The sequence below is a fragment of the Lemur catta genome, chromosome 1, assembly GCF_020740605.2.
Source record: "Lemur catta isolate mLemCat1 chromosome 1, mLemCat1.pri, whole genome shotgun sequence".
Classification (NCBI taxonomy): domain Eukaryota; kingdom Metazoa; phylum Chordata; class Mammalia; order Primates; family Lemuridae; genus Lemur; species Lemur catta.
Genome location: NC_059128.1, coordinates 103946205 through 103969740, shown reverse-complemented (window position 1 = coordinate 103969740; position 23536 = coordinate 103946205). Strand labels below are relative to the sequence as shown.

The 23536-nt window shown below is 49.6% G+C and overlaps 2 protein-coding genes and 1 long non-coding RNA gene across 9 annotated transcripts in view; 2 read left to right on the top strand and 1 right to left on the bottom strand.

The window, feature by feature from the left end:
* SIN3A (SIN3 transcription regulator family member A) overlaps positions 1–9907 on the top strand; it is a 60966-nt gene extending 51059 nt beyond the window's left edge. For all 3 annotated transcript variants that reach the window (XM_045532418.1, XM_045532438.1, XM_045532427.1), the window contains 4 exons: positions 1125–1217; positions 2099–2193; positions 5549–5756; positions 8639–9907. In XM_045532418.1, the coding sequence (XP_045388374.1) occupies positions 1125–1217; positions 2099–2193; positions 5549–5756; positions 8639–8869 (627 nt within the window). In that variant the 3' untranslated portion in view covers positions 8870–9907. The remainder of the gene's footprint in view (positions 1–1124; positions 1218–2098; positions 2194–5548; positions 5757–8638) is intronic.
* Positions 9908–10927: 1020 nt separating this feature from the next.
* On the bottom strand, positions 10928–12496 carry LOC123624606. Its single transcript, XR_006730175.1, has 2 exons — positions 12387–12496; positions 10928–12091 (listed from the first exon to the last, which is right to left on the bottom strand). It is a non-coding gene; the product is annotated as an uncharacterized LOC123624606 (long non-coding RNA).
* On the top strand, positions 11893–23244 carry MAN2C1 (mannosidase alpha class 2C member 1). Of its 5 annotated transcripts, none has more exons than XM_045532474.1 (26): positions 11899–12041; positions 12320–12445; positions 12892–13015; positions 14307–14377; positions 15459–15636; positions 15930–16119; positions 17244–17350; positions 17536–17646; positions 18012–18104; positions 18238–18354; positions 18573–18668; positions 18762–18907; positions 19261–19384; positions 19758–19879; positions 19983–20068; positions 20171–20326; positions 20516–20626; positions 20748–20880; positions 21133–21237; positions 21323–21479; positions 21599–21742; positions 22133–22242; positions 22350–22429; positions 22587–22735; positions 22811–22926; positions 23005–23238. In XM_045532474.1, exons 1-26 carry the CDS (start codon positions 11941–11943, stop codon positions 23129–23131), a joined length of 3180 nt encoding a protein of 1059 aa, XP_045388430.1. In that variant the 5' UTR covers positions 11899–11940; the 3' UTR covers positions 23132–23238. The 5 variants fall into 5 exon arrangements, with proteins under 5 accessions (XP_045388426.1, XP_045388430.1, XP_045388404.1 ...); XM_045532452.1 differs by having other exon boundaries at positions 11900–12041; positions 20529–20626; positions 20786–20880; positions 23005–23244; XM_045532448.1 differs by having other exon boundaries at positions 20529–20880; positions 23005–23244.
* The last annotated feature ends 292 nt before the right edge of the window (positions 23245–23536 follow it).

Genomic DNA, 23536 nt, shown 5'->3' with positions numbered 1-23536 from the left:
AGAAAGCCTTAGGGTGAGGGCATTGAGTATCCCAGGGTTCTGCAAGGGGAGTCCACGTGCCATTGCCATTGATTGTTATTTTATGCAAAACATGGCTTGTTTGCCTCTATCAGTGTATTGCTTTTAAGTATGGATTTTTTTTTTAATCACACAAATAATATTAACAGAACTCATAATTTCAAGCTTTTTTTTTTTTTTTTTGAGACAGAGTCTCTCTCTGTTGCCCAGGCTAGAGTGCCGTGGTGTCAGCCTAGCTCACAGCAACCTCAAACTCCTGGGCTCAAGCAATCCTGCTGCCTCAGCCTTCAGAGTAGCTGGGACTACACGCATGTACCACCATGCTCGACTAATTTTTTCTATATATATTTTTAGTTGTCCAGCTAATTTTATTTCTACTTTTAGTAGAGAAGGGGTCTCATCTTGCTCAGGCTGGTCTTGAACTCCTGAGCTCAAACTATCCACCCATCTCGGCCTCCCAAAGTGCTAGGATTACAGGCATGAGCCACCGCACCCGGCCCTTCAAGAACTTTAAATACAATTGGTACTATTATAATAAAACACTTATGTTCATTTTTTTGGTTTCTTATCCCAAGGCGCATTTAGATTTCTTATGTAGTCTTTACTGCAGTATAAATGCAGTTGTTCATCTTTGTTGTATTTGGTATTTTCCACTTAACTTTGATATGAAGAAATTTCTTTGTTACTTTTTTCTTAATGCACTAGACTTGTTTATATCTTTGCAGTAAGTCCTAGAAGTGGGATTATCAATTGAAAAGTCTGACATTTTATGGTTCTGGCTACACATGCCGTATTTCTTTCTTATGAACAAAATACTTGTTTTTTAAAACACTCTTTACTGGCACTGATTATTGTTTTAGCTAATTAAAGACATTTGAAACAAGAAATGGTACTTTTTGTTCTAACATATTTCATTTTATTGGTAGCAAGATTGGACTTCTGCCTTTTTTTCTATCACTAGCTTTCCAAGCTTTTGAGTATCTTCCTCATCTCTTCAATTGGAGTGACGTTTTATAACTTTATTGCCCCTCCACCCCAACCCCTTGAAAAGATAGGTTATAGCTTTGGAGATGCCCTATTGTTTACTCTCAGTTTCTTATTTGCAGCTTATGTTCGTTCAGAGCCAAGGCCAGGTTCAGTTGACCATTGAGCTTCTGGACACAGAAGAGGAGAACTCTGATGATCCCGTGGAAGCAGAGGTATGGGCAAGTATACACAAAGCCCTTATGTTGGGCAGAGCTGGCGTGTCCTGAGAGTTTGCCCAGTCACCTTATTTGCTCGAAGCCCAAGGTACCTTAGGCCTGTTTAAGGATTAAGACCTGGATGCTTCAAGTGTATAGGTCATTGCAACCATGTCTTCCACTGAATAGAAGGGCTGCCTGGTTATAGATGTTAACCTCATCCTTCACTGAGTAGAGATATCTCCTCTTAGGAAGTCTCATGGTTAGCAGCTTTCCTATTTTTTCCTGAAGTATAAGAAGCAACAAATGAGGTGCCATCTTCCCAGTGTCATCCTGACCCTTTGTGTCATGTTTACTTTTTACTGGGCAGATGAAGCCGGAGTTCCCAACCCACAGAGTAGATAGAGAAATGTGATTATCATACTTCACTCTGGCAGGTAACGCAAATAGGAGACATAGGCCATATGTATGATGTTGGGGGGATATGTGGGAATATTGGCTTGTGGCTGCCAGGTCTTTCAATTTTTTTCCCCAAGAGATGCCAGAAATCCATATTTTAATGTGAAGAATACTGATTTTCAGACATTTGCCAGTATACATTCTATTCTTTGACAAAGCCCTCTGTGGGGAAATAAAACTTGTCAGTGAGCCAGCTTCTAACCATTTATGACTTCTGAAAACTTTAGCATGTCAGAGAAACTTGTGGTATTGCTAACAGAATTTTTAATCTATATTCCAATACCAAGTAAAAAGTGTGTCATTATAGAAAGGGACTTTATTGATCTTGAAATTTATCAGTTTCAGACATTTTTGTCGTGGGATTTACTGTACTATCTGATGAGGATGAAGCTCAGTTTTTGTGATTTCCCTCCACCTCTGTTTTGTGTTTACCATCCTAGCGCTGGTCAGACTATGTGGAGCGATACATGAATTCCGATACTACCTCTCCTGAGCTTCGTGAACATCTGGCACAGAAACCAGTATTTCTCCCGCGGTAAGTGAGCCAAGTCACTTGTGAGCATTATATATTTGTACATGGTTGAGGAATGGAGAGTTAAATGACCTTCCGATTCTTGGTTTTCACATATTCTCTTCATTTGTCCTGTCTGCTGGGGATGCTATTGCAAGGTTTGAATGGCTGTTACAACATGGGCTTACCTGGAGCATATGTGAAAGCATCAGGGAGGTGAGAGTTTTAAAGAATCAGCAGTTACTTCCCTATATTTGATGTGAATGTATGTTGGAGTCTCCAAGGTTTGATGGAGAAGGAGTCGTAGGACTCAACATGTAGTCATACTTGTAACTATGATTTATTACAGCAAAAAGATACAAAGCAAAATTAGCAAAGGGAAAAGGTGCCTGAGGCAAAGTTGGAGGAAGCCAGGCTCAAGCTTCCAAGAGTCCCCTCCCAATGGAGTCACACAGGACGCTCTTAATTCCTCCAGCAAGTTGTGACAACACACATAAAATCCTGTCTACCAGGGAAGCTCATTAGTGACTCTGTGCCAGGGTTTTTATTGAGTTCGAGTCATACAGGCACCCTGTGCCTAACATATACCAAAATTCCAAACTCTCAGAAGGAAAGCAGGTTTTCAACATAAGCCAGATAGTTTGTACAAAAACAGTTTAGGTACAGTGAGCCACTAACATGATTTAGGGAATGGTGGAAAGTTCCCCAAAATCCAAGATCCCAGACCCAGCCAAGGGCCAATCTTATAAGCAGACCTTTCAAAGGATAGCAGTCTTAGTCCTGCTATGTTAACTGCGCACCCTGCCCCCTGCCTTTCTTTTTGAGATGGGGTCTTGAGTGCAGTGGTGTCATCATAGCTCACTGCAACCTCAAACTTCCTCCCACCTCAGCTTCCTGAATAGCTGAGACTACAGGTGTGCACCACCATGCTCGGCTCATTTTTCTATTTTTTGTAGAGATGAGAGCTTGCTGTGTTGTTCTGGCTGATCTTGAACTCTTGGCCTCCCAAAGTGTTAGGATTACAGGCATGAGCCTCCACACCCGGCCTGTTAACATTTTTCTGCACAGAATTTAAAAAATTTTCCCCCTATATACAGGCAATTTGTAATGCTGATCCTTTCAGCATGCAAAACGAATTTCAGAGGTAGAAAATAAATCAGTAGAGTGGCTTTCTTCCTTCTAAACTTTTAAGTTTAGAATTGAAATCTCATGTCTTATGTTTCCAAAATGTTATCATCCTGGTATTACTAGACTTAGTCCCCTAATGAGAACATGGAAAAAGGGTACCAGCAGAGAGGGCCCTGCCAAGTTCTCTATTCATTGATTCTTTTAACAATTTTGAGTAGGTGCTCTGTGCCAGGTCCTCCTCGCAACAAAACAGACACAGTCTACATGCTTATGACATGTTACAATAAACATACATATCATTATGTATTTCTTACCAGATTGGCAGAGTTTTTAAAAGATCATCTGTATTGCAGAGGGAGGCACTCCAACATATTGTAAGAAAAAATAGAAATTGATACAATCATTCTGAGGGCAGGGCAGTTAATGTGTAGAACATTAACCCTACAACTTCAGTTTCCAATGATTCTTCTCTCCTACAGTTAAGGTCCTCAGTCTTTTTGGCCCTGAGACCCCTTACACTCTTAGAGCTTGAGGACTCCAAAGAGCTTTTATTTATGTGGATTGTACTAGTAATATTTATCATGTTAAAAATTAAAACTGAAACTGGTAACTGTGGATATTCTTCTTTGATATGACAACAAAAGTCTACCCGTGGTAGTTTCTTAAAGACTACTTGCAATATGAATTGAAATATTAATGAGCTTTTAATATAATTGTCAAAATCCATTGGCTTATCTTGTACTTTGAGTGAATCTTTTTTCATCCGTGATTTTGTAACTTCGTGCAATTGGTGATTTGGAAACTACTAGCTCACTAAGTTACGCGGACCTACTAAATGTTGACACATTTTACAATGCTCCCACCAAAAATCACATTCGTTAATATCACCATTGATCTTATCAAATACATCTTCAAATATTGGGAAGCTGTCAAGCTCGGGACAGCTGATACCAGTTTTACCAAAATTCCTAGTTTTGGTTGAAAATTCAAATCTTACCATTGGCAACATTGTTTTCCTTGGAGTGATAGGTCCCTTGTTCATTTTTGAGAAAATATCTGCCAATCCTTGGCCAAAGCTAAGTTTAGTCAGTCATTCTTTCAGGTTAAAATGGTGATCCATTTACAACTCAAGCAATTGCTCAAGTGCTTTTCTTCAAGAATACCATTGTACTCTATTACACAAAGGTACTTTATGTGTAGTTGCATTTTATCAGACAGCATGTTAAAAAGATGTGATTTAATAAAAAATGTTACTGCTTCATCAGAGACATTCTTAAATGAAACTGGCTTTTTCACTTAACGCCAGTGGATGGTCAGATTCTAATACAAAGACTTCAAAGTACAGTTTGGTGCCACCATAGCGTTTTTATTCACCATTACTTTTACCCTGCCAGTGCAAATGAAACACAGTGAAAAAGGCAAATAATGTTTTAGTATTATTATGAAATAATTTTATCTCACAGATCTCCTGAAAGGGCCTTGGGGATGCCCAAGAGTCCTTGGACCAAAGACTTGCTGTCCTATAAAAATAAATGTATACAAAGATATTCAATGAAGCAGTGTTTTTAATAGCAAAATATGGGAAGCAATAATCATCTAGCTGATAGCCCTGCTCCACTGGATGTGGAAGAGATTCAGTACCTGCCCCTAGGGCATCCAGTGATTGTGAATTATCTTCTTTTCTTTGTGTGTAGAATGGCCTTAGTTTATACCATCTTTGGGAGAATTTTTAAAAATAGGCATTCAAATAATTTTATGTGTTTCAGGTAAGGACCTCAGTTGAGAGTGGCTGTTAAGGAATGATTTAATTGGGGTACGTTCCTCTGCAGCAGTTAAAGAGAATGAGACAAATTTATGTAGTGAAATTTAAAAAGTCTTCATGACATTAAATGAAAAGTTGAGAATAAAATACGTAGTATGAACCTATTTTGTCTTAAAAACAAATCCTAAAGCAGAACTATAGTGAGTAATTACATATGTAAACTCACAGAGGCCTAGACATTTTGTATTAAAACTGCTAACAAGTGGCTACCTTTGCCAAAGCAAGTAGGATTTGGAGAAGTGGGAGTAGGAGATTTCTTGAGGATTTCTGCTTTTCTATGTGTCTTTGCAGTTGAAACTTTTTTACAATGAAACCATTAAACATTTTGGTATGTATGTAACTAAATAATAAAGGAAAACTCATTTGCTGGGGAGTCACGGCAATCTGTCTGGACAAGCTCTCATCCTGTAGGGCTCTTCTGCTCTGTAGGAATCTTCGGCGGATCCGAAAGTGTCAGCGAGGTCGAGAGCAGCAGGAAAAGGAAGGGAAGGAAGGAAACAGCAAGAAGACCATGGAGAATGTGGATAGCCTGGATAAGCTAGAATGTAGATTCAAGCTGAATTCCTACAAGATGGTATATGTGATCAAGTCAGAGGACTACATGTACCGGAGGACTGCCCTGCTGCGGGCTCATCAGGTGAGAACCAGTAACTGGAATTTCTCTACACATCTCTCTGCCCAGCTAGGACCAGGGAGGCCCAGAGTCTTCTGATTGTTTCTTGTTCTTTTTGAAAACCTATTTTTGGAGCTGAGAATTATTGAGAAAGCACATTAGTTTGCTAAGGATGCCATAACAAAGTACCACAGACTGGCTTAAACAACAGGTATTTATTGTTTCGTATTGTAGGAGGCCAGAAGTCCAAGATTAGGGTGTTAGCAGTGTCGGTTACTTCTGAGGGCTGTGAGGGAGAATGTGTTCAGGTCTCTCTCAGCTTCTTACGCGTTGTTGGCCATCTTTGGCATTCCTGGGCTTGTAGATCCTTGTCTTTATCTTCATATGGTGCCTGTGTGCATCCAGATAAGCTCACATTCTGAGTGTTGTGAACTAGGACTTCAACGTATAAATTTAGTGAGGAGGAGGGGACACAATTAAACCCATAAGAGCAGGTAAATACCTGGTAGTACCTCTTGGTGAAGCTACTCTCAGCATTTACATTTCAGGCAGTATCTGATCTTTGGCATTTATGAATCCTGTTTTGATATTATATCTCAATTTCGAAATTTTCTTGGTACGTTATGTACCACGTGTTATGCCAGGCCCTGGGACTACCACCATGAATTAAAACAAAGAGGGTCATGTGATGTGTGCTATCAAAGAAACAAATCAGATGAAGTGGTCAAGGGTAACTGGCGCGCAGGCCTTGGTTTCATTGGAGGAGGCTTCTCTAAGGAGGTGATGCCTGAGGTTTGAATAATAACAAGGAGCTGTCCTGGTGAAAAGTTGAGGGCAAAGAAAATAGCAAGTGCAAGACTGGGAGAGAGGAAAGGACTTGGCATGTTAAACTAAAATCACCATTCTGGCTCAAGGTTGCCCTCATACCTTCTATGAAGTTAGAAAGATAGACAGCATAGACTTTGTCTTGTAGGCCATGGTTTGGATTTTGTCAGAGGTACCTTGAGACATCATTGACAAAGATAGCTTGGACTTAGGACTACTGTGAGTAGAATGGGAGTGGGTATGTGTACAGAGTTGAAAAGCACTCAAAAGGCTGCTCTTGTCCAAATGAGATGTGATGGCCATCCATACTACTAGGATGACAGTAGAATTGTAGGAATTAGATTGTAGATATAATTTAGAGTTCTGTGGTTGGGCATGGTGGCTCATGCCTGTAATCCTAGCACTCTGAGAGGCTGAGGTGGGAGGATCACTTGAGCTCAGAAGTTCAAGACCAACCTGAGCAAGAGTGAGACCCTGTCTCTATTAAAAATAGAAAAATTAGCCGGGTGTGGTGGAGCATACCTGTAGTCCCAGGTACTTGGGAGGCTGAGGGAGCAGGATTGTTTGAGCCCAGGAGTTTGAGGTTGCAGTGAGCTACAATGATGCCACTGCACTCAGGGTGACAGAGTGAGACTCTGTCTCAAAAAAAACCCAAAAAATTAGAGATGTAATTGACAGGATGTGATGCTGGATCAATGTGGGGAAGGTAAACAAAAGGAAGACATCAAGGCTGATGCCTGACTGATTTTTGGGTTGGTAAGTAGTTTTTTGTTTCTGCGTAAGTGGAAAGTTTAGGGGTTCATCTGATAATAGGAAAGGGTTACCAGGTTTAGGGGGCAGGTGAAACACTCTATTTTGAACTCGTTAAGTTTGAAAGAACTAGGAAACATTCAAGGGGGAGTGTTGGGCAAGCAGTTTAATGTACAGTTGACCCTTGAACAACGCAGAGCTTGGGGTGCTGACCCCTCTCCCACCCCACACAGTCAAATCCATGTATAACTTTTGACAGCCTGAAAACTTTAATAGCTTACTGTTGACCAGAAGTCTTACCAATAGTATATAAACAGTTTATTAATTTTATTTTGTATATGTATTATATACTGTATTCTTACAGTAAGGTAAGATAGAGAAAAGAAAATGTTAATAAAATCATAAGTAAGAGAAAATATATTTACTATTCATTAAGTGGACAGGGATCATCATGAAGGTCTTCATTTTCATCATCACGTTGAGTAGGACAAGGAAGAGGAGGAATGGGGAGGAGGCTGGTCTTGCTGTCTCCGGTAGAAGAGAATTTGTATATACATGGCTCCATATAGTTCAAACCCGTGTTGTTTAAGTGTCAACTGTACTTCTCTCATGGCACTGAGTGTAACTGCTGTGTGTTATGTGTCTGTCTGCATATCGGTGATTCAAATTCTTTGGGGAGCTGGGCAACACCAATTTTATCTTTGTATCCCCTACTATACCTTGCAAGTGGGCTCCAGTAAATACTTGCTGAGTGCACAGGTGGGAACATAGTGCTACTGAAGATCTGCTGTGCCTGTACTCTGCTGGCCAGGGTGGGGTAATACAGTGAAGGAAGAGTGAGTTTTAAGCCCTTTGCTTGACACTGTCTTTAGAAGTGAATGTTACCATGCTGACAGAAATGACCAGTGGCTGTGGCTTATTGTGTCTCACCCAGCATACATTAGAATCAGCTGAGTTGCTGGTTTAAAATGCAGATTGGTAGAACCAGGGAAACTTGTATTTTTAACATGTTCCAGGTTATAACCGATGTATGCTAAGATTGAACAGTGAGCTTGTTCTCAGAGCCTATGTTGGCATTTCTTGGGGGTTTATGGGTTTTAATTTCCTATTGAACATAGAGCATTCAGACATGCCCTATGTTCTTACCTCTTTCAATTCTCCTCTTTAAACAGAATCGTTTTTTCCCCCTTTTTGTTTTTTTAAAACTAACCAGTAGTATCTAAGACTTGAGTCCACATCTTTGCTACTTTAGGAGAAAATTGAGCTTTGAATTTGAAGGGCTTTTTTTGGTCCTACTTCTTTTTTTTTTGTCCTCTTTTTCTGTTTTGCAGTCCCATGAGCGTGTAAGCAAGCGTCTACATCAGAGGTTCCAGGCCTGGGTAGATAAATGGACCAAGGAGCATGTGCCCCGTGAAATGGCAGCAGAGACCAGCAAGTGGCTCATGGGTGAGGGGCTGGAGGGCCTGGTGCCCTGTACCACCACCTGTGATACAGAGACCCTACATTTTGTGAGCATTAACAAGTATCGTGTCAAATATGGCACAGTATTCAAAGCCCCTTAACTGCAAAGCCAGAGCAGATAACTTGAGGGTGTGTGTGTGTGTGTGTGTGAGCATGTATACTCACATACGTTGAAGAAACAAGGAAGATGCCTTTCAAGCCTCACTGGGCCTCTCTGGGACATGGCCACCCTGATCTGTGTGTGGCTGGTGCAAATTGGCACCAAGTGGGCTACCTTTAAGAAACATGAATACTTTATAAAGGTGGAGCTGGAACTTTTCCCAAGGGGGTTTAGGTATTAGCCTACCCTGGAGGGGAAGGAAATCCATGCAAGCACAGAGACAAGCAGCTTGCTTGCACACACCAGCAGAGCTAAGACTGGAGTCTCCTGTGGCCTGACCTTCAATGAGGGAATTGGATGCTGTTCATATTTGGCTGGATGGAGGTGCTGGGGAAGGACTTAATGCTCAGATGGATTGTAACTGTGATGGTCACTGCTCCTCTCCTCTACCCCAAAAGGAAAAAAAAACTGGATTTGATTTTTTTTTTTTTTTCCTGGTCACCTGAGCACATTTAAAAACACCCATTAGGTTTTACCGGGATCTGCAGTTTGGCTTTGGAATTGATCATCTTGTGGATTTGATTCCTGATGAATCCCTTGCTGCCCACCCTTTCTCTCTCCTTTGGTTCTCAACCTCAAGTTCAAATCAGTCATCCTTTTTAGCTCCCGTGGAACTGTTTTGTACCTGCTTCTTTACTAGTCTACCCTAGTGCCATCCACCAGCTTTACTCTCTGACACACACACACACACACAATTTTAACTTCATTTTTCTTTTTTTGTAAATAATGTACATACTGTCAATTTTTTATTAAAGAAATATGCTTTGATGTGCTAGCATAACTGCTCTAGCTTCTTGTGTACCATAGTACTATGTGGCTTCAGATTTAGTACCTATGAACAGATGTACAAGACATTTATTACACTTTTTACCAAAGGGAGTTACCATTGTAGTACTTTTGTGTAAAACTTGTCTTCCTTACCCCAACTTTTTTTTCTTTTTTTTTGTAAATAAATAAAGCTTGGTTCTTACTTAAGGAATAAACTCTCAACCCAAGTCCCTTGTCCTCACCAGAGAACTATTGTGAAGCAGGGAATTTTCTTCAGTTCCTTATCCAGGGTACGAACAGGATTTTATTTTAAATAATTAAGTCACTTGCACTTGTCTCAAATCAAAATATTCCAAAATTTTAATATAGATACTTCCATTCTTTTAGTACATATTTTTTCCCTTGCTCAGCTATTTGAAAATATTTTATATTTGGGTAAGTTGTCAAGCTATGTAGTTTGTATTTCTATATATTTTTTCTTATCCTTATTGGGGATGGGGGTGAACAACTTAAATACCAAGTCAGTATTTGAAAGAAGTGTGTATAAGGTGTGTGGTATAAATGGGGTTGGGAGGGAGAGGATTTGATACATTTCCTTAGTAATTGCACATGGGATATATATATTTTTAATTACATAAATTTAAACTGGCAGACATTTAAACATGAGTGATTAGGATTTTTGTATGTGGTTAGCCTGGACTTTCTAAACAAAGACCAATGGAGTCCTTCCCAGTACGCTGGATTTTTCTCCAGCAACTATTACCCTAGTCTTAGTTGTAACCAACAGTGTTTTATGTGTGGGTTTTTTGTTTTTGTTTTTGTTTTTTAATTAAAACCCCCACCACCAAAAAGAAAAACAAATTTTTTGGCTCCACAGTAGAGCATGGCAAAGTCTTGTGGGAGAGGGAGATTCTAGGGCAAAGCTGGGACAGTGCCTGACTTGGAGGTAGAGTGGTAATGTGTTCAGTGAGGGAAGAGATCTTGAGGTGTTCTAAGCGACAATTCCCCTATCCCCCCGCCGTGCTCCCTCAAGAAAGATGTTGACCTGGAACTACAGGGGAAATTGATGGGGTGTGACCAGGGCAGCCCTAGCTGTTGCTCCCACCCCCACACAGTGATAGCTCCAGAGCACCTTCCTGCAGGTCAGGTTGATAGGGTTTCATGGCCAGTTCAGGAGAAAACCGCAACCCACCAATGCAACCAACAGAAGAGGGAGCTTTACCTGCAGCCAGGGTTTTCACAAGCAGCATTTTTATTCTTCTGCTGTCTGACATGTAAGCTCCATGCTCTAAACCCAACCTGCATTATATACAGCAGAAAGTTCTTTATTTTAAATCACATTTGGTATTCTGTACTTAGTCACCTTTCCATGTGATTGGCATTTGAAATGTTGTACACTTGGTCAGTATTTCCATTAAAATATCAGGGCTAATGTTGTGTATATATTTTTTTCTTTCTAATGATTTTATAGACAAGGACTCTGGCAACCCCACGAGGAAAAAAGTAAAGTTGCCAGTGGAATACTTGGGATGAGAATGAAATTGGAGGTCTGTTTCTGGCATTAGGGCTTCCCTGGACTCTACAGACTTGTCTGGTGAAATGACAGGGAAGATTCTATGGGACTCTTCAGTGCTGTGACCATGATCTGCTGTCTCAAAATCTTTGCAGAGTTTCTGGTGATGGGCAAGAGTTAGCAACATACACATGAATTAAAACGTGTAACAGAGGAAGCTAGGGTCACTGGAGCTCATCCTCTCTGCTCTTTAACACCGTATCCTCCAGTCAGTATGAAAACACACATCCTGGGCGGCCTCCTTCCACGTTAAGCAGACACCAGTTTTCGTGTTCACGGACGTAGCCAGAGCCAGTGAGTGGTCTCTGATTGCTGCTTCTGAGGCTGGGTCTGCAGCAGCCAAGGTTCCTGCCTGTTCTGCGGAATGGTCCCGTGTCTCTGTCCCAGGACCTTCGGGAGATTTAATCGTCAAATTTCTCATTTTATTTAGGGATTTACCCTATAGCCAACTAGCTTGGGCGAGACAGGAGAGCCTCCAAAGCGCAGCTTCTAGTTTGCAACTCCTGGCTCAAAGTTCGGACGGCAGCTGGGCTTCCGAGAGCCGCTGGTGTCGCAAGGAAAGCTGCCCGGGGCTGGAAGGCGCCCTTCAGATGCCGGAACCTTTGGTTTCAGTCGGTGGACCGCGCCGGCAATGCCAGCGGCCTTCCGGGGAGAGGAGCTGGGGCGCGGTGATGGCGGGGGCGCCTGCTCTGAAGCACTGGCGCACCACGCTGGAGCGGGTGGAGAAGTTCGTGTCGCCGCTCTATTTTACCGACTGTAACCTCCGCGGCAGGTGTGGCCCCTCGTCTGGGTAGCCGTCCGGCCGCATCCGTGCGCCTCAGCCTTCCGGGGGGAAACCTAAGCTGCCGCCACCTGGGCCGCGGGATGAAGTGCCCACCGCGGACAGGGCAGGGTCCCGGGAGGAAGGGGTAGGGGGTGGGATGTGCTGTGGGGCTGCCAGGCAGGCCTCTCAGCGGCGTATCGAGGGAAAGCGCGTCCCCACCGGCCGGCTGGCCCAGGGTCGGAAAAGGGGAGGCCCCGAGCGCGCGCCCACCGGCTCCTCCCGCCCAGGCTCTTTGGGGAAAGCTGCCCCGTGGCTGCGCTCTCCAGCTTCCTGACGCCCGAGAGGCTTCCCTACCAGGAGGCAGTCCTGCAGGACTTCAGCCCGGCGCAGGTCGGCGACAGCTTCGGACCGACGTGGGTAACGCCGAGCGGGAGGGAGGGGCTCGCGGGCCTAAGGGAAGGCCACATCCCACACCCGGCACCCTACCCAGCCCCTGCCACGCCTCTTGGGTTGGCCACCTGCCCTAGACAGCTACAAGAGATGGAGCAGCACCCTCTGCTGGGAACAGCACCCTGGTCCCTCAGAGTCTTGAGGGGAAAATTTCCATTCTTCCATCCCCGCTGTCTGCATACCCTTTAGGAAGGGCACCCGAGGTCGGATCATGGAACCCTGACTTCTCTGCCTCTTTCCCTCACCTTGCTGCCCAGCCCTTGCTCCTAGCTTGTGGCTCAAATCTGAGTCCCTGTTGATGCTACAGATTCTTGGAAAAAGTCTCAATCTCTTGCTGACCTTTTAACTCAAGGAAGTATTTCAGGACAGGGTTTCCACCTCTAGGCCCATCACAAGGGCTCTCTTGCAGATGGTGGACCTGCTGGTTCCGGGTGGAGTTGACCATCCCAGAGGCATGGGTGGGCCAGGAAGTTCACCTTTGCTGGCAAAGTGATGGAGAAGGTCTGGTGTGGCGCGATGGGGAACCTGTCCAGGTGAGGATCCCAACCCTAAGGTCAGATGTGACCACTGTTCAGCCCTCATCTCTGGAGAAGCCACAGCTGAGTGGCTCTGTCTGCAGGGTGATATCAGGATTTTGGTACTGGGGAAATTGCCACTTGGGCTTCTGTGTAATTGGTCTCTGGTTTTCGATAAACCAGTTTTTATCGAATGTAATTCATGTTTATGGGGAAAATTGTTTCAAACAGTTCTAGATAGTAGGAAGTAAAAACTGTTAAGTCTTCTTCCCCTGAAGTAATGAATCACTCCCTACCACCCCATCCCATTCCTCAGATATAACCACTGTTAAGTGTCTTGTTCATGCATCCAACCGTATCGGGTTTAATCCTTACAATCCTTTGTGGTAGCTCTTTATGCCCACTTGCAGATTAAGAAACAGATATATCAAGGTTAGTTAGTTTACTTGCTCAGGTTCACACAGCTTCCATTTCAAATTGGACTGACTCTCAATCTGGGGTTAGGACTTCTTCTTGTGCTAAAAGAAGGCAGAGCTATTCTCTCCCTCCCTTCTCTGGCTCAGCACGTGTCTCATGGTGTTTATTCTGAGCTGGACCCTGTGCTAAGCACTGGGGATGTAGCAGGGAATGAGGCAAACCTACCCCTGACTTTATAGAGTTTCCCCTCAGATATTTATTCAGGAGTGCAGAAGCCACACCCAGGCCTCCTAACTCCTGTCCATGGCCCTTAAAGACCATGGGCTTTTCTGGCCGGGTTCAGTGGCTCCCAGCCTGTAATCCTAGCACTCTGGGAGGCCAAGGCGGGCGGATAGTTTGAGCTCAGGAGTTCGAGACCAGCCTGAGCAAGAGTGAGACCCTGTCTCTACTAAAAATAGAAAAATGATCTGGATAGCTAAAAATATATAGAAAAAAATTAGTCGGGCATGGTGGCACATGCCTGTAGTCCCAGCTACTTGGGAGGCTGAGGCAGGAGGCTCGCTTGAGCCCAGGAGTTTGAGGTTGCTGTGAGCTGGGCTGATGCCACGGCACTCTAGCCTGGGCAACAGAGCAAGACTCTGTCTCCAAAAAAAAAAAAAAGACCATGGGCTTTTCCACTGGTAAACAAGTATTATTTGGTGGTCATGGTGCTGGCTGCTGTGGAAGGTGGGGCACCTGCTACCAGGGTCTCTGGTTTGTCAGTCTTGGCCCTGCTTGGGGTAGAGGACCCAGAGCTGGGGACCAGGTGGAGAGGCCTGACTTCCCTTGGTTTATGCTTCACCTGAACTGTCCAAAGGCTTCAGGCCCCATCTTTCACTCCACTCCCTGCCAGGGTTTGACCAAAGAAGGTGAGAAGACCAGCTATATCCTGACAGACAGGCTGGGGGAAGGAGACCCCCGAAGGTGGGTGAGTCCCTATGTGCTGGTCTACCAATACTGTGGGGGAGGGGTACCAGCAGGCAAGGAGGAGCTGAGAGCCTAGAGTGATCTCAGAAGTACCCCATCTCCAGCACAACCGTCCTCAAATCTCACAGTTTGCTTTTAGAAAGCATGATTCTTTCCTAACTATAAAAATAACTTTTGCTTTATTGTGGTAAGTACAGAAAACTCAAAGAAGTAAATAACTACTATTATCCTACCACCTAGAGTAGAGATGACCATCATTAACATCTCAGCATTCATGTTCTTAGTATTTCTTTGAGGCATAGTTTTTACTAGTTGAGATCGTATTTCTTTGATATTTCTCATCCTGATTTTTTACATTCCATATTATACCATGGGCATTTTATGACACCATTAAAAACATTTCTTAGGCATTAGTGTATTTTATATTTTATTGAACACTGTGTTTGAGATGTCTCCAGACACTGGGAATATGGTGTTGAATGATGTTGACAGCAAAGGGAGACAGATCTACTCATATAATTACAAAATTGATGAAGGCCCTGAAAGAAAATTCTGGGAGCTAGATATGAGGAATCTGTTCTAGACTTAGCTGAGGGGTAGGAGGAGGGTCAGAAGGGCTTCCCTGAGGAAGTCTGAGTAGAGCGGCACCACAACCTCTCAGGCTTCTCCAGTGAAAGGCCCACCCCATATTGACTGATGGATTTAGGATCTAGAAGGTCCAGCCTGGGAGATCCAAAGGTGCTTTTAATATGCAAAGAGGGTTTCCAGACTAAGGCAGGGCTCTACAAAGACAGCTTGGGAAACAGAAGGCTAAACAGCAGTGTAATTCACACAGTTCCACACTTTGTTACTGCTTTTCCCTGACTGAGGCAGACCACTCATCAGCAGGATTCAGTCTGGTGTTTCTACCTCGCAGCCCGTGTGCACAGCTGACACACTGTGGGGTCCTCGGCGGGGTGGATCATGGAGGCGAATGGGGAGGGGTCAGATGGATGCCTGCTGGGTGCTCCCTCCCCGGGTCCTCCCTCCCTGGGTCCCCAGAGTCCTCTGCCAGTTCCTTGCCTCCTTGTGTTTGTAGCCTGACCCTCTATGTGGAAGTGGCCTGCAATGGGCTCCTGGGGGCTGGGAAGGGAAGCATGATTGCAGCCCCTGATCCCGAGAAGACGTTCCAGCTGAGCCGGGCTGAGCTGGCCGTGTTCCACCGGGATGTCCACAAGCTCCTAGTGGATCTGGAGCTGCTACTGGGCATAGCCAAGGTACTCGACACCCCCGTTCTCCCTGTCACCCCCTAGATCCCTGCTCCAGGGTGGTGGTTTCTTAGGTCAGATAAGTGAGACTCAGAATCCAGAGCAGGGAGAGGGTTCCTGCCTGAGAGTTGAGAGGATTTTCCTGTGTAAAGGGGAGGCGGAACTGGTGCTGAGTGGGGGCCAGCAGGAGCAAAGGGGTGGAGGTGGGGGCATTCTGCTGAACACCCTTGGGAGACCCCCCGGACCCTAGCTCTGGAGGCCGTGCTTGAGAAAGGGGATTAAGGGGCAGAACCTTGCTGTAGGGTCTCGGGGAGGACAACCAGCGCAGCTTCCAGGCCCTGTACACAGCTAACCAGATGGTGAATGTGTGTGACCCTGCCCGGCCCGAGACCTTCCCAGTGGCCCAGGCCCTGGCGTCCAAGTTCTTTGGCCAACGTGGTGGTGAAAGCCAACACACCATCCATGCCATAGGGCACTGCCACATTGATACAGGTAGGCCTGCAGGTGGTTGGGTTGGCTGGAGAGGCAGGAATGCCCTGGAATCCCTGGTTGTGCCTTAGAAGCACTGCGTGATCCTCAGCAAGCTCTTGCCCCTCTTGGGCCTCAGTTTTGCCCATCTGTAAGGTGGAGCTGGGGGACTGGACTGTGGGCTTTGTTAGCTATGGCTTCATTTGTTCTTTTGACAAAGTCTGATGCCTAATGGGGCCCCGTGCTATTAATAGATACTGGGGGGTAGGATTCCAGAGATTGGTGATCATAGAATTGTCAGGCACGGCTGGTACCACGGTGAGGGTAAGTGTGGGGGGCTAGAGAGCCCAGAAGAGTCACCTAACTCAGCTGGATTAGGGGGATTCCAGAGAGGCTTCCTGGGACAAGGTGACCTTGAACTGAGCAAGAATGGGCAGGAGTTTGACAAGGGGACCTAAGTCCTCAGAGAGGAGTGATGTGGAATTATTGAGATGGGGGCTCAAACGCAGGGGGCGGGTTTCCTGGGGAGCATCAGGAGTTCAATTTTGAACCTGAAGAATCTGCAGTGTCTGTGAGGCTTGTGAGAGAGCCATGTGATTAGCAAGTTCCCCAAGGTATTGAGTGTGATGCAAGTAAAAGTTTCTGAATCACAGAACAAGGGCTTTCTCTGCTGTGCCAAGATGTGGGGTAGGGTGTGGGGGTTCTGGGCTGGTAAGGAAGGAACTGCCTAAGGCCAGGAGAGGCTGTAGTGCCTCCCGCAGGACAGCTGGCCCAGATGGGTCCATCCAGGAGCTGTGCCCCCTGTTCCAGCGTATCCTCAGCACGTTCAAGGGCAGGGTAATTCCTGCTGCCTCTCATGGGATCCTCTGGAGGACATCTCAGCCTCAGACTGAGGCTATCCCATGGCCAGGGGCCTCCATTTCCAAAATTGACTCTGCCGGTCTCCTTTCTCCATTTCTTCCTCCCCTCTTGCAGGAGTGGTTTGAAGTGACAGCTTAGGAAGGGTGCCACAAGGTTTTCCAGAGTGAAGGGCTGGGGACGGGAGAAGGGAATAGGTGACCCTAGGCCTGGTCAGCATGCCGGGGCAGGGGTGGGGCCAGAGACCTGTCAGGACCTTGCTGCTCCCTCTACCCCCGACCCCCATCTAGCCTGGCTTTGGCCCTTCAAAGAGACCATAAGGAAATGTGCCCGGAGCTGGGTGACAGCTGTGCAGCTCATGGAACAGAACCCTGAGTTCATCTTTGCCTGCTCCCAGGTCAGAGGGACAGCAGTGTGGGGGCAGGGGAGGCACCTGGCACTTCCTGGGGCTCTCTGAGGGCGTCTCAGGCCTGAGGGGCAGGTCTGTTCCCCACCCTCAGCCACTCACTGGGCCCCAGATGCTCGGCCCTGGGTGGGGTCCTCGTTACTCCTGGCTCAGATCCCACCCCATCTGCCCCACAGGCACAGCAGCTCGAGTGGGTGAAGAGCCACTACCCCGGTCTGCATGCCCAGCTCCAGGAGTTTGCCTGCCGCGGGCAGTTTGTGCCCGTGGGGGGCACCTGGGTGGAGATGGTAAGTGTATTTGGCACCTCCTCAGCCTCGGTCCATACGGTTATGGCCTTCCCTCCTGCGGCCCAGGCCCCCCTTGGCTGCGCTGGTGACCTGCAGGCCATTCACACCCTGTCTGTGGCAGGGCTCCTTAGTCCCTGGAGCCCCAAGGCCTGAGACTCCAAGGGCGGGGAGTGTCTCCAGCACCGAGACAGGCTGTCTGCATGGCCAGTCCTGGGCACCTCGCTCAGGCAGATGGACAGGCCTGAAGCGAGGAGAGGGACCCTTCCCGGGACCTGGCTGTAACTCCTGTGTCAGAGCAGCCCCGGCTTCTCCTGCAGGGAATGGGGCTGGCCTGAGCTCCGGCCTCCCTCTTCCCTCACTGCCAGGATGGGAATCTGCCCAGTGGAGAGGCTATGGTGAGGCAGTTCCTGCAGGGCCAGAACTTCTTTCTGCAGGAGTTTGGGAAGATGTGTACTGAGGTAGGCTGGGAGCTGCTACACTGGGCTGTGGGCAGGGGGGCTGGTGCTTGACCCAGAGTCCTTGAGGGGCTGAGGCTGGGGTGGTTCCACCCGAGCCCTGGTTCCCAGCCTCCAAGGGCCCTCTTCCCTCCAGTTCTGGCTGCCAGACACGTTCGGCTACTCAGCACAACTCCCCCAGATCATGCGTGGCTGTGGCATCAGGCACTTTCTGACCCAGAAGTTGAGCTGGAACTTGGTGAACTCCTTCCCGGTGAGCACACCCAGGGGGGTCAGGGTCAGAGTCGGCCTCCATCCCACATCGCCCATTCACCTCTCCCCAGGCTTATTTGAGGAGTCCCGGACAGACCACCAAACCCCCACCCAGAGAGGATGGGCCTCCAACACGGTTGCACAGCAGGCAGGGGCAGGACTGAGTTTGCCTCAGCCCTGACTCTGGCCGTTCTCTCCTGCCTGTTTCCCCACCGGTAGCACCACACCTTTTTCTGGGAGGGGCTGGATGGCTCCCATGTACTGGTCCACTTTCCACCTGGCGACTCCTATGGGATGCAGGGCAACGTGGACGAGGTGAGCGGATACTTAGTGGTGGGGGTGGGGGCAGGCTGGAGAGGGCTGGCCTGTCCTAGGCTGACCCACACTGACCTGCCCCTACCTGTCCAGGTGCTGAAGACTGTGACCAACAACCGGGACAAGGGGAGGACTAACCATAGTGCCTTCCTCTTTGGCTTCGGGGATGGGGGCGGCGGCCCCACCCAGACCATGCTGGACCGCTTGACGCGGCTGCGCGATACGGATGGGCTGCCCAGGTCAGGCTGGGCCTCCAGCAGCCCTCAGCTGGCCTTCAGCCCCACCCTCAGCCTTGCTGTGAGCCCTGCCTTCCGCTCAGACAGTGGCCCAAGCCCACCGCTGGGCCTTGTCCTGCTCCAGTCCTGGACCACTGGCTCCTCCAAACTCCCACCCTGGGGGTGGGCTGGGGAAAAGCTGAGGGTGGGAAGAGGAAGAAGCTTGAATCCATCGGAGAGAGCAGCTCTCCCGGGGTGTCTAGGCCTGGCGTTGTGTGGATGGGGAGCTTTCTGGAGTAGCTCTTCTCTGTTGGGACTGATCGATTGTCTGCTCTGGCATAGGAGGGTGAGCCACCAAGGCTTGTGGTTTCCCTCAGGGTGCAGCTGTCTTCTCCAAAGCAACTCTTCTCGGCACTGGAGAGTGACTCGGGGCAGCTGTGCACGTGGGTCGGGGAGCTCTTCCTGGAGCTGCACAATGGCACCTACACCACCCATGCCCAGGTTAGGGGCAAGCTGTGGAGTCAAGCAGGGAGTGTGTGCTCTTGATCTGCAGAGGGTCAGAGAAGGAAGCAGGGGAGAAAGCCCAGCCCAGATCTGGGGGAAGAGGCTCATGTTCCAGGGAGAAGCTTGGAGGAGAGAAGTACCGAGAGCTGGGTTGGTCAGGAGAGCTTGGAGGAGGCAGGACTGAGCATCCCTAAAGAAACAGGAGTTTGGGCTGAGGGGAGAAAGGGAGGTCATTTGAGTCAGGTCACCTGCAAAAGGCCTTATCTAGGAGGCCCTGGGGAGCCATCAGGGGCTCTGAGCAAGGGAGGGCTTTGGAAGGCATCTGGCACGTTTAAGCAGACTCCCGACTGATCTTCCCACCTGGGCTCAGATCAAGAAGGGGAACCGGGAGTGTGAGCGGATCCTGCATGACGTGGAGCTGCTCAGTAGCCTGGCCCTGGCCCGCAGCACCCAGTTCCTGTACCCAGCAGCCCAGCTGCAGCACCTCTGGAGGTCAGCCTGGCTTCTGCCCCTACCGCCCACCTGAGCTCTCACCCCAGACGCTTCTGTGGCTGTCCTTCCTGGCCTTGCCCATCCCTGCCCTTGGCCCCTGCAGGCTCCTGCTTCTGAACCAGTTCCATGATGTGGTGACTGGAAGCTGCATTCAGCTGGTGGCAGAGGATGCCATGTGCCACTACGCAGGTGAGGCTGACAGCAGTCCCGCCACTCTCTCCAACCCTAGGGGAACACTCAGGGGTCATCCCAGACCCATTGCCCACCCATGACCAGCTAATCTCTTCTCAGACATTCGTTCCCATGGCAATGCACTGCTCAGCACTGCAGCCACAGCCCTGTGTGCTGGGGAACCAGGTCCCGAGGGCCTCCTCATTGTCAACACGCTGCCCTGGAAGCGCACGGAAGTGTTGGCCCTGCCCAAGCCCGGCGGGGCCCACAGCCTAGGTATGAGCTGAGGGAAGGGTTGCTGCTACCTTAGGAGGGATCGAGGCCAGATAGATGAGGTCAGGGACACCCCTGGGGATCTCTGCCTTGGGGTGCCCCAGGCTGGAGTATAGTAGCCACATCCTCCATCACCCTCACCCCGACCTGAGTGAGGTTCCAGAAAGGTCAGGAGGCTGCACTGATGCCTAGACCTCACCCCCAGCCCTGGTGACAGTGCCCAGCATGGGCTATGCTCCTGTTCCTGCCCCCATCTCGCTGCAGCCCCTGCTGCCCCAGCAGCCTGTGTTCGTAGTGCAAGAGGTGAGTCCCAGCAGGTCCTGCAGGGCAAGAGCTGTCCTGGGGTGCTCTAACAACTTGGAGATCCTGAGCTCCGACCTGGAGCAAGTGGCAAGGTGGGGGTTGGGTGGGGATGGGGGTGAAGTCCCTACAGACTCAGCCTCACGGCCCCCTTTCACCAAGACTGACGGTTCCGTGACTCTGGACAATGGCATCATCCGAGTGAGGCTGGACCCGACTGGCCGCCTGACGTCCTTGGTCCTGGTGGCCTCTGGCAGGTGCCAACTCCTCCCCGTCCTTTCTCAGTGCCTAGCAAGTGGGTCCCAGATCCCATTTCCTCTGTCTCATGGCCACAACACTGCCCACAGCAGCCCACAGTGGCTCTGGGCTGGGACCCACACATAGAACAAGGCAGGGTGGGCTAGGGGTCCTTGTCCCCTGGGTCTGTTCACTCTGTCCCTCCCCACTAAGCGCAGCTAGAGAGAGCGAAGCTATATGGTTGTAAAGCACCAATCCCCATGTCCTTCTAGGGAGGCCATTGCTGAGGGTGCTGTGGGGAACCAGTTTGTGCTGTTTGATGATGTGCCCTTGTACTGGGACGCCTGGGACGTCATGGACTACCACCTAGAGACACGGTATGGGCTGGGCAGGACTTGGGGGTGGTGGGGTGCTGGGAACAGAAGCCCCCCTGGCTCAGTGCCTCCCACCCCCATCCCACAGGAAGCCCGTGCTGGGCCAGGCAGGGACCCTGGCAGTGGGCACTGAGGGCGGCCTGCGGGGCAGTGCCTGGTTCTTGCTGCAGCTCACCCCCAATAGTCGGCTCAGCCAGGAGGTGGTGCTGGATGTTGGCTGCCCCTATGTCCGCTTCCATACTGAGGTAGCAGGGGCAGGGTGGCGGTGGTGATCTTCCCCAGGTGCGCCTCGTGAGAAGGTGCCAGCCCCAGGCCTGTGTGTGTCCCTCCCTTCCCTCGCCCCCACCTTCCATCCCACCCCCAGGTGCACTGGCATGAGGCCCACAAGTTCCTCAAGGTGGAGTTCCCTGCCCGTGTGCGTTGTCCCCAGGCCACCTATGAGATCCAGTTTGGGCACCTGCAGCGGCCCACCCACTACAACACCTCTTGGGACTGGGCTCGATTTGAGGTCTGACATTGCAAGGGGTGAGGGGTGGGCTTGGACTCCTCCCTGACTGGGGAGAGACTAGCTGTGTGGTGTGGGGTGGGGAGGAGGAGGAGGAGGATCAACACTGCTGCTTCCTAACATGTGTGCCAGGCATTGTGCTAAATGCTTTCCACTTAGTGTGATACTTATGACCATTTGGTGGGTAAGTACTATCATTTATATCCCCGTTTCACAGATGAGGAAACAGGCTTAGGCAGGTTGGGTGGCATGCCCAAGGCCTCCTAGAGTGGGAGCTGGAATTCAATCTTGTGGTTCCAGAGCTTGTTCTCATCCTAGTGACAGGAGCTGTGGAATTTGGGAGCACAAGGAGGGGAATGGGGCCACCAAGTGGGTCTCGGATCTGCCCTCCAGGTGTGGGCCCACCGCTGGGTGGATCTGTCAGAGCATGGCTTCGGGCTGGCCCTGCTCAACGACTGCAAGTATGGCGCGTCAGTGCGAGGCAGCGTCCTCAGCCTCTCGCTGTGAGTGGGTACCCAGCAGGCCCGGGGGCTGGCGTGGGGGTGTGGGTCTTCCTGGGGTGGAACTCCAGCAGCTTCAGCCCGATCCATACCCACCCTCCTCACCTCAGCTTGAGGGCGCCTAAGGCCCCCGACGCCACTGCTGACGTGGGACGCCATGAGTTCACCTATGCACTGATGCCACACAAGGGTGAGCGCTGGAGATGGGGGGGCCTCCTGCAGCCCTAGACACCTCTGCCCTTCTCTGAGCACAAACCCCAGCAGCCTGGCCCGCCCTCTGCCCCCTGTAGGGGCTTGGGAGGGTGGCCCCCATTCTCCATCGGCGTCGCTTTCCGGTTGTACCCCAGGCTCCTTTCAGGATGCTGGAGTTATCCGTGCTGCCTACAGCCTCAACTTCCCCCTGTTGGCGCTGCCAGTCCCGGGCCCAGCGCCCGCCACCTCCTGGAGTGCCTTTTCCGTGTCCTCTCCTGCCGTCATGTTGGAGACTGTCAAGCAGGCAAGGGGCGGAGCGGGCTGGGGGCGGGGCTCCGGGCTGAGCCAGGCCCCGCCCACCGCCCGCCTCCCTCCCCAGGCGGAGACCGGTCCCGAGAGCCAGAGCCGCGCGCTAGTGCTGAGGCTGTATGAGGCCCACGGCAGCCACGTGGACAGCTGGCTGCACACCTCGCTGCCCGTTCAGGAGGCCATCCTGTGAGTCGCGGCGCGGGCTCGGGGCGGGAGTAGGAGTCCCGCCCTCACAGAGCCCTCACCGCCCCTCTTGTTCTCCAGCTGTGACCTCCTGGAGCGGCGAGATCCTGCTGGCCACTTGCCCCTTCAGGACAACCGCCTGAAGCTCACCTTTTCTCCCTTCCAAGTGCAGTCCCTGCTGCTCGTGCTTCAGCCTCCAGAAAACTGAGTCCCTAGGGTGGGGTTTTGTTTGTGGAAGGCTTTGGGGACTCCTCGTTGCTGCCTCCCCATCCTGAAGCACTGATCAGTCGCCTCTTGTGTAATAAACCCTCGGATCAGGAACCACGCTGGTAGCCCCTGCTCACTCCCCTTAGGGTCCATCCTCAGGCTTGGGGGGCGGGGGGGAGATCTCGGGCACCTGTGTGTGCAAGGTCTGGGTTGCAGCTCCCACGAGAGACTGGGGACCTCGGGTGACCAAAAGCTTGCCTGGAGACCATGAAATAACAAGTTCCTTTCCTGTGCGGGTCTGGAGAGGAGGCTGGGAGGGTGGGTTCTGGCTGGATGGGGGAGCAGCCACGGGCCCTAAGAATCCTGGACTGGAGGAGCTTAGGATCCTGGGCTGCCTGGCCAGGGT

Excerpts from the sequence above, each read along its gene's own strand:
- MAN2C1 (XM_045532448.1), top strand. The coding sequence starts at position 11,941 with ATGGCGGGGGCGCCTGCTCTGAAGCACTGGCGCACCACGCTGGAGCGG. Across the intron at positions 17,351-17,535 it reads TCATCTTTGCCTGCTCCCAG|GCACAGCAGCTCGAGTGGGT; the intron begins GTCAGAGGGACA and ends TCTGCCCCACAG. Across the intron at positions 18,355-18,572 it reads ACTTGGTGAACTCCTTCCCG|CACCACACCTTTTTCTGGGA; the intron begins GTGAGCACACCC and ends CCCCACCGGTAG.